Source organism: Dermacentor silvarum, chromosome 2 (genome assembly GCF_013339745.2).
Source record: "Dermacentor silvarum isolate Dsil-2018 chromosome 2, BIME_Dsil_1.4, whole genome shotgun sequence".
Taxonomy (NCBI): Eukaryota; Metazoa; Arthropoda; class Arachnida; order Ixodida; family Ixodidae; genus Dermacentor; species Dermacentor silvarum.
Window position 1 is genome coordinate 42,240,932 of NC_051155.1, and position 14,346 is coordinate 42,255,277.

Here is a 14,346-nt window from a genome sequence, read left to right on the forward strand (position 1 = left end):
GATTTTCCGGCCGCTTTGGCCTCTCCACCCGCTTGCCGCTTCCCAAGTGTGAACGTAGCCATAGTCTGCAACGCAAAACGTCTCTCGTTTGCGATTGCGCCCCTACGGAAGGCTGGTAGTTACTGTTGTGTTGCTGAATCCCAAACCAGCAATTACGAAAGGCTGGTAGTTGCTGTTGTGTTGTGGAATCCCAAACCAGCAATGTACACACGAAAGGGTTGATGCCAGCAGTGAAATTCCACCGACTCGCAACAGAATGCACGAAACAGACAGCCGACAAGCATGGATTACTGCTGTGCGCAGTACAGCGTAAGTAAACTCTTGTTGCAGGCGCTGACAGTTCTCGTCGGAGTTCACGCGTCCTGAGAAATTGATTATGTGCACTATGCACTGAACAAGACCGGAGTTCATTCCTGCATCACTAGTACACCAATGAGTCGAGATTCTGTGAGGTACAAGGCCACTTCCTGTTTGCACCGGCCTAAGTGAAGCAGAAATGACTCGCACGCACTACTTAAAATGCGTACACATGCCGTAACTATGCAGTGCGGTGAAATATTCTGTACAATTCTGAATCTGTTGACGTAAAGGCAAATGACGGCTGCACGCTCGCACACAGCGGAAGACACAGCGGCCCATGCACTTGCCGCAGGAAATGCAAGGCGACGAAAGCTTCGTAAAAAAAAGCATTACTCGTTTTTGCGCGTATTATTAAGTTTTCTAGCGCAAAGACGCAGCGAACAAGCTATTGCTATGGGAGTAGGTATAGCCTGGTAACACGTGCATTTTCACATGTATAGCCGTCCTTGACCTGTGAAACGCACTTAGCCCCGACGAGGACGACGCCATCTACGCTTAACGGAGATTAACAATTAATGATGCCGTCTCCGATCGGGCGGGTCGTCTCAATGATGCGTTTTCGAAGACTGGTCCATTCAGTGGCGCGATCAGAGACGGTTGCTCCAAACGCCCACTGTACCTGTCGTACTTACTGTATTCTACTGAGCTTACATTACTTTTTACTTAATTTCTTCACAAGCACACAGGCACACACACACGCGAGGGGGGGGGGGGTATACATGCAGAGAGTGTGCTTAAACTACCGATATTTATTATCGATCACGTCACGTAGAGGAAAGCAGACGCTTACCCCCCCCCCCCCCGCCTCCCGGTCGGGCCGATGAACCCCCCCCCCCCCCCCGAAAAAAATTTCTGGCTACGCCCCTGGTTCACTCTCCGTGAAAGCACACATCCTTAGCGCACTTTTACTCGCACATAAAAAAAGCGGCATACAGCATTTTTTTTTCAGGAGTGGGAACATGGGCGCGTGCGTGAAGATCAGCGGCGAAACGCAAAACAAAAAGGAGGAGAAGGGCGGGAGACTTTGGAGGAAGGAGGGCACGTGTTTTCATCACTATAGCAGTGTCTAGAGTGAACTAAATAGCAGCGTCCAAGCGGGGTGCGCGGAGTGCGGGAGAGAACGGTGGCGCAGTCCTTTTTATTTAGTTTTTTTTTTCATGAGTGGGAGCCTGGGCGTGCGCATGGAGACCAGTCTCCAGATGAAAATAACAGCGTTCTTCCGCTGATGCCACACTTAAGGGAACTTGGTTTCTGTGCTGTGTTGCGATTGTGTTGCATGTGTGTGTGGGTGAAATATGTAATAAATTGTGTTTGAAAGGTGGGTTGCTTGTTTGGCATAAGCAAAAGCTGAAAAAAAAGCATGCTTTGGTTATAACGCGGCACCGCTTGCAGCGGAGATTTTTACAACTCCCGCGACTTACGTTATAAGCGATGTACACTGTATATCATATTGTTGCTTGCAAAAGCCCCGGCTTCGATTAAAGTGATACTTTGTACACCTTGATGAAATATAGTTAAATCTCAATATACCAAACATGGATATAAACAATTTATTAGTGTTGTGCAAATATTCGAAATTTTGAATAGTAATCTCGAATATTACGCTATTCGATATTCACTTTGACAGCAGTTGTAATATTCGTGCTTTTGGTATTGTTGGCAAACGGTCACGAGCTTGTTTACTGTTTAATAATCAGATCTGCTGGCAGCCACAGCCACCCCTCCTTCTCTAGGTAGAAAGGTACATCTAGGTAGAAAGAAAAAAGAATAAGTGCAGTCCTCTGGAGCGTTGTCAGCCAAGGAAGAGCGGGCATGGCCTCGGGGACTGAAGATGGCGCGAGCTCTCTATATTGATAGTGTGCCTCCTAATCTCGGAGGCTATAGAGCGAGCCACTGGAATCCAAGCCAGTGCAAAATCCAGCATGGCGGCCTCCAAGATTGGGTAACGTAGCTCAGAACGTAGCTCTTTAGTGCAGAAAATCGCACTTTGGGGTCTCAATTCGTCCAAAAAATCGGTTGCGAAAATGCATGAACTCAATGGGAACCCTGACAGTGCATTTTTGAAGTCCTGAATATCCAGCAAGTACAAATTTTTGGAGTCAAGCACTCACACGCCCGCTTTAGCAGCAGTTATCGATTCCGTGATGATCGTCCGCAACTTTGTTGAGTGCAGTGCGGGTGATATTTACAGTGGAATCTCAATGATACGATCACAGCTAATACGAATTTCCGGATAATACAAATTTTTCTGTGGTCCCGGCGGAGCCCCATTGCTTTGCAACGTGCTAGAGAACGGTTGTTACGAATTGATTTTCGACCCATGTTGATTGATACGAATAAACGCCGCCCCACCGACGGCCGCGAAAGAGAACAGCGCGCAGTCATGCTTTCTCCATTTCTGTTTTGGTATAGAGGCACGGACGCGGCGCTGGACAGCGCAGAGCCCGCGAGTGGGCACAAAGAGTTTGAAGCGGTGGCGCTTTTGCTGCTTTTCCTTTTGTGCATTTCCCCACGCAGGCGTGGGGAATCGCGGACGCCACAGCGAGCGAAGGTTCGTGCGGTCTATTGCTTCAAGGAAAACTGAGTGGCGTAAGCACAGTGCATACAAAAGTCAGAGCCGTGTGGAGATCGCTTTCAAGATACGGTGCGCGCAATAACACCGACAGCCGGCACAGGCGCAAAGTACAAAAATGCATTTGTTGGCAGATTAGAAGCCGCCCCCCCCCTCCCTCTTTCCCTCCTGCGCTGCCTTCCCGCTTTGCTCCTTTCGCGTGGGAGATTGCGTCGCCAGTTACCCTTGCGCCCGGTTGCAAGATACTACTTACACCGTGCAAGATACGCATTTGGTGCCGCAGTACAGCGTCGCCCCCCTCCCCTCCCATACCCCCACGGCCTTTCGCGCGACGGAAGTCCCGTTTGCTCTCGGCTGTGCGTTTGCTTTCCGTGAAGGCGCGCGTCCCCCACACGCTTTCACTCGCACATATGGTGCGCGGTGACGATTTTATCGCCCTTGGACTCATGCTCCCCGTCTCCGCAACGCCCTCGTTGATCTCCTCTCCCATCGTTGGGCGCACCTCGTTGAACCTCGTTGAGAAGCGTGCTCGCTACCGCCCTTGTCGGCGAGATTTTCCTGCGGAAGCCGGATTACAACCGGTATTTCGTCTCACGCGGCTGCACTCTGAGCGGTATGTGTATTACATGGAGTTCTACTGGAAGGCAAACGAGAGTCTGAAAAGGCCGCGTTGTAGCCAGTTCTGCACTATAAACAGTTGTGTTATAAGTGGTCTATACTGTAAATGCTCTTTATGTGCATGTGCCTGAGTGAGTTCACCTCTGACTCTTTAATTTAGCTAGTTTTAATTGTGTTTCGATGATACGAATTTCGGCTAATACGAATATTTTTCGTAACCCCGTGAGATTCGTATCATCGAGATTCCACTGTATATGCTACGTGTTGTGAGCCAGCTGGAGAGCATGGCACTTGGGGCGGTGAACTTATGCACCAAGTAATCCCGCATCAGTGATTACTTCGAGTAATCTTTTTTGGACATGGAAAATAAAGGCGATTTATTTTTGCGGCAAGTTCTTGCTTGTTTTCTTTTTTTATTCATTTCGGTTAATCTGAAAATCCGCTTATTTCGAAGAATTTTCAGTCGTTCGGCAACCTTCAAAATATCAAGGTTTTACTGTATTCCAATAAATAGTCGTACTTGAATTAATTGTGGTCTCATTCTCACAAATTACTCCAATAAGTGCATGTATCCAATAATTATCTTGCATGCCACTTTGTGGCCAAGATTTTTGAACAGCAACTATTCAATGTTTGATTAAAAAATATTTGGCCAAAATCACTATTCACTTCGAATTCGCTTCAAAATCAAAATCCACTATTCGCACAACCCTACAATTTTTAGCAAAACAACGTGAATCTAAAATCCAATTTTTTTTTTTTGCCACCGCGTATATTACAACAAACATTGCTATATGAAGGTATTTTCATGTTGGATGTGACTTTATTAGAGTGAGATTGGACTGTATTTGCCTACTGTGTTTTCTGAAAGGCATAGCAAAAACAATTCATTGCCTTGCTCCATGCGGCAGACTTCAAAACATAGGTTGATCTATGTTAAGTATGTACAACTCTAATGCAGCTACTAACACACAAGGCTGACTTATATTCATGGCCAACCTAATTAAATCAAGTCACTCACATCTTTGTAGACAAAGACAATGTCTCCATTTTTGTGCAGCACAGCCTGGAATGTGTAGTTGCCTCCTGCAAGAAATTTCACGCAATAAAAAATCTTAAAGGGGTGCTGCGACGCTTGTTACATCTTCGTGATGGCTTCCCTCACTATCAAAAATTCAGAAAAACTCACTTTGACTTGCTTGGGAAAAACCGCCACATTATTTTCAGGCTATCACATTTGCTAGGCACATTTGCTTGGTACTGTCTTCATAAGTGGGAATGAAAAGTGAGATGTGTTTGTACTTGGCAAAAGCATCCATAAATACAGCGATAGCCATAGACAGCATACACTGACCTAGAACCAGCATCAACTGAGAGTGAACAGCTTAATTAAGTCTGCAAGGATTTCAAAGGGCTACATAAAGTTCCTTATTGCACAATTGCAATCTCAGATTCTACAAGACAACCTTTGGAGGCAATATCTACGCCTGTGTGAATTTCCTATCTTCAGAGCTTCACCTTGGCACCTCTAGTGACACCTCTAGTGACAATGCCTGTGGGGATTCCTAGCTAATACCTTTATGACCATGACTGCTGGCTACACACAGAATGCGGTGCCACCAAATCGTGAGTCCATCTGAGCATGCCTGTCCATGCTTCCAAGTTTTGCTGCAACTTTGTAGCTTAGTTACAGGCTTCAGTATCTTATCACGCACTGAGGGAATTGCCACTACCTACACATGTTCTACTCGTTATGTGGCAACGCTTTCAAGTCACTACTGCCTCTATGCACCTGCCGTATGGACATTCTTTGAAAATCTACCCTGCACGCACGGAAGACAAATGTGGAGGATGGATGGATATTCAAATGTTTCAAATTCTCCCTTTATTTATACGAATCAAACAGCAATCACTATTCAATTCACATTTGAAACTTTGGATATTCACACACATCTACAATATGATGCACTCCTGCCTGTTTCTTTGTCTGAAAACATTTTCCCAGAGCTAAGCATGCTGTGGTAAATGATTCTTTTATGGTCATGGAAGCGCTCACGTAAAATGAAGCTCGACTAAAACTCCCTTCCATAAAGAGAAAAGAAAGAAAAAAAGAACCCCCCCCCCCAAAAACTTGCATTTTAGCATATGCAGCAAGTATTTATTTGAAGGTTGCAGTAAATGCAGTAAAAATGAACTAATCTTACCACTGGGCTTGTCCTGCAGTACAACCTGATGCCACTCCACCACAAAGGATGTACCTGCAATGCAAAATGCATGCTTTGTTCAACACACACTGTGCAGGCAAATACTAATAAAACAAAAAAGCACAGTTGCATTTTTCATTGACCAGCTTCATAAAATGACAGTGTGACGGCTCACTGGAGTAAAGGTTGTTCTGCTTGGTTGTAATATACTGGTTGACTGCCAGTCAGTAATTGCCAAATGCCAATCAGCATAAAAAAGTTACATGGGTTTCACATAGTGTGCTTTCAATCGCAATCGAGCCCTATCACGATTGGCTCTTCTGTACAAACTGCAGAAAGGAACCAATCACAGTTGAGATATTCTATCGCGATCGAAAGTGCACCTTGTGCCACTGGCATTGTATCGCTGAAAGCAATCGATCCAAGATGTGGCCCCTGATGGCACTTCCTCAGTGACTGGAACTACATGATGTACTGTATTTACTCGATAGTAACGAGAGTTTCCTTTCCAGATTTTTGCTACCTGAAGTCGATCCTCGCATTACAACCGAATACCGAAATTTAAGTTGTCTAAAAAGTGCAATGATGACTCAATTCTAATCAACAAATGAAATATGCGAGTGAAAGCGCGCGAGGGACTCGCACTTTCACGGAGAGCGAACGCACGGCGGAGAGCAAATGCGACGTCTCCATCGCGCGTAAGGCCGTGGGGGAATGGGAGGTAGGGAGGGAGGGGAGGCAACGTTTAGCTGCGGCACCAAATCCATATCTCGCGACCGGGCACAAGGGGAACTGGCGACTCAATCTCCCACGGGAAAGGAGGAAAGCAGCACGGGAGAGAGGGGGCGCGGCTTCTACTCTGCAAACTTGTAAGACCTTATGTACTTGCACTTTGCGTGGCTGCGGGCTGTCACGCGCACCCTATATTGAAAGCGATCTCCACACGGCTTTGACCTTTGTATGCGCTGTGCTTTCGCCGCTCAGTTTCAGTTGAAGCGATAGACTGCACGAACCTTAGCTCGCTGCTGTCGCCGTGCTTGTTCACGCCAGCGTTTTGACAGTGGTTGCCTGTGGTCATCGAGTGTGATCTATTCATGTTTGCTTGTGCGCACTGACACCATGCTTGTTAATTCAGTTAGTAAGCGAATGTGGCCAAGTTTACGCAGCCGATAAAACTACTATCCTTACTCCGTATAGCTCCTTACTAATCTGCTATCGCAATTGATGCTCCGCCTTTCAGGCGAAACTGGAATTTTTTCATGCATCCGGTGGTCTCGCGTTACTTTATCGGTTTCCTTCATTTTTTTTTTTTGCTGGACACCACAAAAAGTAACCCCTCGTGTTACTTTCGGGGTTTCATTTTTCTTGATGGACGCAATGAAAAGTCACCTCTCATGTTACAATTGAGTAACGTTACTTTGGCGGTTTTATTTTTTTCTTGATGGACGCAATGAAAAGTCACCCCTCGCGTTAATATACGGTATTTTGACTTCATAAATGTTGTACTTTTGTTACAGAGTACACTATGCAATAGTGTTCTTCTGTTCTTCAGTTAACAGGGACAGTTCCCGTTCAGGGAGGTTCTGGTTAATTTGTTTGCATGATGCCCTGCACGGCATAACCAACCTGTTAATGCCATCACAAGCAGCGGAGGGGAGATGGGTGTGCGTGCATACCTAATTACAGTGTAGACCGCTTATAGTGTAAGTCGCTGGAGTTGCGAATATCTGCACTATAAGCGGTACTGCACTATAACCAAAGAAACAATTTTCAAGGCCCGCACACATGCAAAACATGTGCACCGAGCCGTCACGCGTATGCGACAGTCGAGGAATGCGGCTAGAACGTTTGCATTCAATTTACAGTCGAATCTCGTTAATTCGAACCAAATCACGCGGCGGCGCCTCCGACCGGCATTGCTCCGGCACCGCCATAGAGTAAAAGCTTAGGAGAGACCCCTCAATGTCACGCGCGAACAAAAAAAAAAAAAAAGCGGCGGAAATTTCACCCTCTCTCAAATGGCAAGGTAGCCGATTCTGCGTTGCGGCGGAACATGCGTGTACGTGCTGACGTCTTAGCCACGCTACCGTAGCCAAGCGTAAAAAATGGCAGTGAACCCTTCGTTCTCCTTTATGCTTCCTCTACTTTTTAGTCACGTGTTGACCTTGCACGCTGCGGCTACGGCGCAGAGGGAAGCAGCAGCGCCGTCCCAGGACGGCCAACGAAACTGCCCCATGCCAGCAAACGGTCGCTTTCCAATAACGGCAGAAAACGAAACTTCGGGAAGCTGGCGCCGGGCCGGCTGGAGCGCCAGCGCCTGCGGGCGCGCATGGGTTGAAAGTGAGGGAGCTACGAGAGAGGGCGAGGGGAGCCACCGAAGCGGCGGAGTTGCCGAGGCGAAATTCGCTTCCCTGCCGCCCTCCTCCCTCACATTCCACGGTCCCCGCGTGCGCCCTTCGCCGTCCCGTGCTGGCACCGCACGCTCCCTGAAGTTTCGTTTACTGCCGTTGTCGTGAACCGAGCATTGGCCAGCGTTAGCAGTTTAGTGGCCCTCGCTCGCTATGCGCGCCGTGATATTCTCTCGCACTCAAGATTCTGGTTTCAGCCTCACTGGGCCCTTCTCCACGTGCCCTTCTCCTCCACTTCGTCTCTCTTTCTTCCTCGAGCACTCCTTGGGGCGCCCGTTTGAGGGGAGTGTTCGCCGTCTCCGCTGACTTCCATACTCCCAGGCAGCCACACTGTAACCGGTATTTCGTTTCCCGCAACTGCACTATAAGCGATACGTGTATACATGGAGTGCTATGGGAAAATTAACGGGAGTCTGAAAAGACCGCACTATATCCGGTCCTGCACTATAAGCGGTTACGTTATAAGTGGTCTATACTGTATTGCACGAGTGGAACATCCTCTTGTTTTAGGTCCCCTTTAGCCACGTTCCATCTTCACTGGTCGGGTGTTTACTAGGGTGTCCCATACTGCTTGCTATTCCCCTTAGTATAGGCTTAGGGATTTCTGGCCTATGTTTAACCTCCTCGTAGAATGTTTTGCGCCGGCACACCTATTGTTATCGTGCACAGTGGTTCGTTCGTCACAGTACTCCGGATGGCAGCTATCAACCGCACACACAATGGGATTAAACTGAGCATTCTCGCCCTGTATTGAGAAAGGGTTTTCTTTTTCTCGTTTCACATGGAATTTTTCGAACGACCTACCATATAATGCTGCACAGTATACAAAAATAGCAGCGGCCTCGCAAGTGCACTGTAGCAGCATTTTGTGCAGTTTAAGTGGAGCAAAAATGCATTTGAGCCCTTTTTGTGCTCTGTTAGCATTACACGAGTAAAATAATAAGGGGTCTAATGTTCCAGCAGATTTCGCTATTTAGAAAAAAACAGATGCATTAAATCTTATGGGCATTCGCCGGGGGTATGAAAATATTTCATTCAAGGTTCGTACAGGTATCCAAGGCAAAAATTCAAGGATATTCAAGAACTTTCCAGGAGCTGTCACAGGTTTTTCAAGGACTCAAAGTGGCATCCAAAGTAGAATTTTTTTTACTCTAACATTTCCAAAAATGACTAGATTTATTGCACTTATAATAAATAAATGTATATCACAATTATAATAAAAATGTCAAGCCCTGATAACTTCTCAAGTTCACAACATAAAATGAACGCTTACAACAGTGGCATTCAGCATAGTGTTATTGCACTAATATAAAAATAAATAAATGGATATCACAATGATGTTAATAATGTCTAGCCTTGATCACTTTGCAAGTTCACTACAATACTGAAAAAAAAAAGTTCACAAAACAAAATGAATGCTCCCAACAGCTACTTGACTTCTCCACTTTTAACTGGACAGGTTTACCGAACATTTCCAAAACGTTCATTGTAGATTTGCTACAAATCCATTATATTAAAACAAATAAATGTATATTGCAATTATGTAAAACATGTCTAGTCTTGATCACTTCTCAAGTCCGCAATATTAAAAGTTCACACAACGAACACTCACAACAGCTGCTCAGGCTTTAGCAGTATTAGCTGGGTTGGTTCAACAAACATTTCAAAAGATTCATCAGTGTTATTGCACTTATACTATATTATAAATAAAAGTATACCATAATTATATTTAAAATGCCCTGTCTCGATCACATCTCAAGTCCACAATATCGAAAAAGTTCACAACACACAAAAAACGTGTACAACAGCTGCTGAGAGTTTTCTAGTATTAACTGGGTAATGTTCGACAAACGTTTCCTAAACATTCAGCGTAGTTTGATTGCGCTTATTTATAATAAATAAATGTACATCACAACTATATTAAAATGTTAAGTCTTGGTCACTCCTGAAGTCCACAATATTGAAAAAAAAAAAATGTTAAGCCGCCAGCCCGGCGCCAGCTTAGCCCGCTCCCTGAAGTTTCGTGTTCTGCCGTTATCGGGAAGCAAGCGTTGACCGGTGTGGGCAGTTTCGTGGTCCTCGCTCGCTGTCGCGCACCACGATATTACACGACTCGCATCGTTTGTGCATCGTACTATGGTGCACGAAAACTTCACGAATAAATCCTTCTTTTAATTCAAACTTCTTTTATTTCGAACAAATTTTCAAGCCCCTTCGAGTTGAATTATCGTGATTCGACTGTACTACAATGGCGGATATTCGTTAAACTGCTGGCTACATTAACAAAGGCACTGAGCATCAGTGGTAAAGTTGTTCCACTATAGCTCTCTAACTTCACACTCGAGCGCAAGAGGGAAAGTGGGAAAAGGCAGACCGACGGACGAAGAGTGAAACGAACGATAGGGTGAGGAACGCAGCATAAACACTGTGAGCCGAGCCAGCACCAAAGCGTGGCACGCATCTCTCGCTCCGTTCGCGGTTTGACGCGGTGAAGCCTTTTATTTTTTTCCACGCAGTTCTGCAAAACGGAACCATGTGTGCTCGCGCCGGCGTATTGTTTCTGAAATGGGGAGTTTGTCAGATCGACGCCGGAGGTCGCAATGCCGATAGGAGGTCGCAATGCCGATAGGAGGTCGCAATGCCGATAGGAGGTCGCAATGCCGATATCAGAGGGCATTGCTCAGAAAATTCAAGGATGTTCAAGGAAGGAAAAAGATTCCAGGACTTTCAAGGGCCTTGAAAACGCACTTTTCAATTTCAAGGGTTTTCAAGGATTTAATGGACCTGTATGCACCCTGTTCATTGATTGTGGCGAGAATTTTATTGTCTTGAGCTTTCATTATCGCGGGGTTCCACTGTAATACTGTATTTACTCAAATCTAAGCCGATACTTAAAAAAATATTTAATGTACGAAAGGATGCACTTTGGCCGCAACCGCCAGATACGTAAAAATTATGGGGTTTTACGTGCAAAAACCACGATCTGATTCTGAGGCACGTTGTAGTGGGGGACTCCGGATTAATTTGGACCACCTGGGCTTCTTTAACGTGCACCTAAATCTAAGTACACAGGTGTTGTTGCATTTCGCCCCCATTGAAATGCGGCCCCCGTGGCCGGGATTTGATCCCGCGACCTCTTGCTTAGCAGCCCAACAGCATAGCCGCCAAGCATCCACGGTGGGTACAGCCAGCTACTTAACGCCACCTTGTGGCCACAGGCTTGCGGTGGACGAATTGCCGGCTGGTGTGCACCATTTTGTTCGTTTTCTCAAAGTGTGTCACTCTCAGTGGTTGAATCCGCAAGCGTTGCACTGTGACCTTGTCTTTGTGAGGAGCTCGTGCTCAAGGCGAAATGGCACTCACCAAGAGATGCCACTACACTATAGCCTTCAAGCCCAGCACGAGTTTGGCATAGACGAAAAGAATGTGTGCCGATGGTGGAAACAATGGAATGAGCTCTTCAACTGTGCTGCGATGCGAATGGCGTCCACCAGATCACAGAAAAGTTGACACCCCGAAGTGGAAAAAAACGCCACTGACTTCAGTGGGTCTCAAAGAGAAGCATGCATGACAGTAACGACAGATATAATACAGGTGAAGGCAAGGGAAATCTCGAATTTTCCAGGTGTCATACAAACCATATTCAAGGCTAGCAGGGGCAGGGTCATGCGGTTTATAAAGTGGTTCAGATTCAGCCTTCAGCGACGGATTTCAGTATGCCAAAATCTCCCCAGCGACTTCAAGGAGAAGCCTGTCACGTTCCAGATCTATGTAATCAAGAAACAGCTGGAGAACGACTAACAATTGGGTCAAACTGGAAACACTGATCAGATGCCAGTCTACTTCGATATTCCTGTGGTGTTCCTGGTTATCGAAAAAGGCGCCAAAGAAGTTAAGGTTAGAATTTGGGGCTACGAAAAGCAACGAACGACCATAATGTTGTGTTGCACTGCCGACAGGCGGAAGCTGCCACTATAGATCGCTTTCAAGTGCAAGACTCTTCCAGCAGGAGAAGTGTTCCTGAAGAATGGCGTGCGCAAGAACGGCTGGATGAGTAGCGCAATAGTGAAGGACTTAGCCAAGACTGTTTGGCAACGCTACGCAAGGGCCCTGTTGTGTAAGGAGTTGCTCCTGGTTCTCTACTCCTACTGCGGTCACTTCACCGATCTCGTGAATGCGGTTTCACAAGGTGGTATGGACATGGCGATTACACCCAGAGGCATGACGAGCCAACTGCAACCACTCGGTATCTCTATTAACAAGCCATTCAAGGATATGCGTCAGACATTATATTGGCTGACATTGCAAGAGCATTAACTCATTCCTAGGGAATTAAGCATGCTTCTCTTAGCCAGCTGGCAAATTGGCTACATGGGATGAAATTCTGGCCAAAATGATTGTGCAAGTGTCCTAAAAATGCAGTATTTCTAACGTGCTGTACGGAAGCAAGGACAATTCCCTGTGGAAACAAGAAAGCAGCAAAGCGGACAGTGACGTTAAGGATGATGTTTAGTAAACACCGAATGTGCCTACGAGAAGTGTGCTTGTATAATAAAATGCATGCCCGTCCGTCTCAATCTTTTTTTTTTTTCCACACGGTTTATATTTTAGGAAACCTTTTCTTTATTTTCTGACCTTGTGGATGCGGGTTGGCACATACACAAGTAATATTTTTCTGATATATTTAGGCCCAAATTTAGGGGTGCAGCCCTTACACAAGAATACAGTGGAATCTCGTTGATACGATCTTCATGGGAACTGTAAAATTGCATCATCCAATGTATTATCCATATATTAAATATATATTATTATATTAAATCATATTATCATTAAAAAAGTATCCCAAAAACGTATTACGCAGAATCATATCAACTAGGTTTCACTGTATACGATAGTGGGCTTGTAACTGACCATAGTTGACTGCTAGTGTCACTTTTACTGTGCTCGTTCAGCATCATCAGATTTGTGCCACTGTGCACCCGCTTCACAGTAGGACCAGATCTATTATTGCACGACCGGATGCTTCCAAACTGAAAAAAAAAAAGTTTGATAAACATCAATGCGCATTTGCTGGGATCAGAAGGCAAGTCTGAATTACCTGATTTAGCAAGGGTTGAGCTAACAAACTTTTACAGTGGTTTCAAATTGGATTGTCGGCATTTAATGCACAAGCCAAGTTGGTTCAAGGCCAGTAATGCCTCAAAAAGGGCCAGAGTGCGTGAACCACATTTACCACTGAAAAGTAGCGGTCCTCATAAAGTACCTTCACATGAAGGAATAAAAAAACAGACAAATGATCCTTGGATTGCATTGATTCTTATTGCCTCATTGTGTGCCACATTGATCACACTGTTACATGTACACTGAAACTAAAACCAGTGGACTTAGATTTAGGTGCATGTTAAAGAATCCCACGTGGACCAAATTTTTCGGCGTCCCCCACTACGGCGTGCCTCATAATCAGATCATGGTTTTGGCACTAAAAAACCCAAAATTTAATTTTTTAATTAAAGACCAGTGGATGTTCATACTTTTCATTTCGATATGTACATGTTCAATTCATGAACTGACCTACTTGAGTCAACACTAAGGAATTTCTGTATTTGATTGACTGCACACCCCCTTGTAAACTGCATGCAGATATGATCCTTCATAAACTGCAAGAAAATTATGTAGGTAAACACCAGTAAAAGTGCGCTGCAATTTCCAGAGATGAAAAATAAACATGCTTACATCTACTAGCAAACAACTTCCGAGGTAAGTAAGCTAACACTCACCGTTATCGACGTACTTGATTGAAGACTCGTTGCTGGAGATAGTCTCAAAGTTGGCCATGAGGGGTGCAATGAACTGCGTCGCAGCCAGCCACACGTGCAGCATGTAGCCTGTGAACAGGAAACCTGGAGAAGAAAGAAGCAGATCTTAAAGGCACCTAGCAACACTTTTCTTTAGCATTGTAAACAAACTTGCATGGTTGCTGGGCAATATTGCCACGAACATCTGAGCCTAGCATTTTCCCAGCAAATGCAGGTGGGAGCCCATAATATCATTTGAAATGCTGCCCAGTCTTTCTTTAACTTTTTAAAAGCACTACCACATTTATCTTCAACCTAAAGAGTAAACATGTCTACTCAGCAGATTTCTTTAACATCGCTGCAACTAGCACTTCTGGCAAAAGCAGGGA

The 14,346-nt window shown here is 45.4% G+C and overlaps 1 protein-coding gene across 1 annotated transcript in view; it reads right to left on the bottom strand.

The window, feature by feature from the left end:
* The window catches only part of LOC119441422 (plexin domain-containing protein 2-like), a 38,280-nt gene extending 24,188 nt beyond the window's left edge, over positions 1-14,092 (bottom strand). Inside the window, exons 1-3 of the mRNA XM_037706045.2 lie at positions 13,940-14,092; positions 5,755-5,808; positions 4,572-4,636 (exon numbers count right to left, since the gene is read on the bottom strand). Coding sequence (XP_037561973.1) covers positions 4,572-4,636; positions 5,755-5,808; positions 13,940-14,042 — 222 coding nt within the window. The 5' untranslated portion in view covers positions 14,043-14,092. The remainder of the gene's footprint in view (positions 1-4,571; positions 4,637-5,754; positions 5,809-13,939) is intronic.
* Between the last annotated feature and the right edge of the window lie 254 nt (positions 14,093-14,346).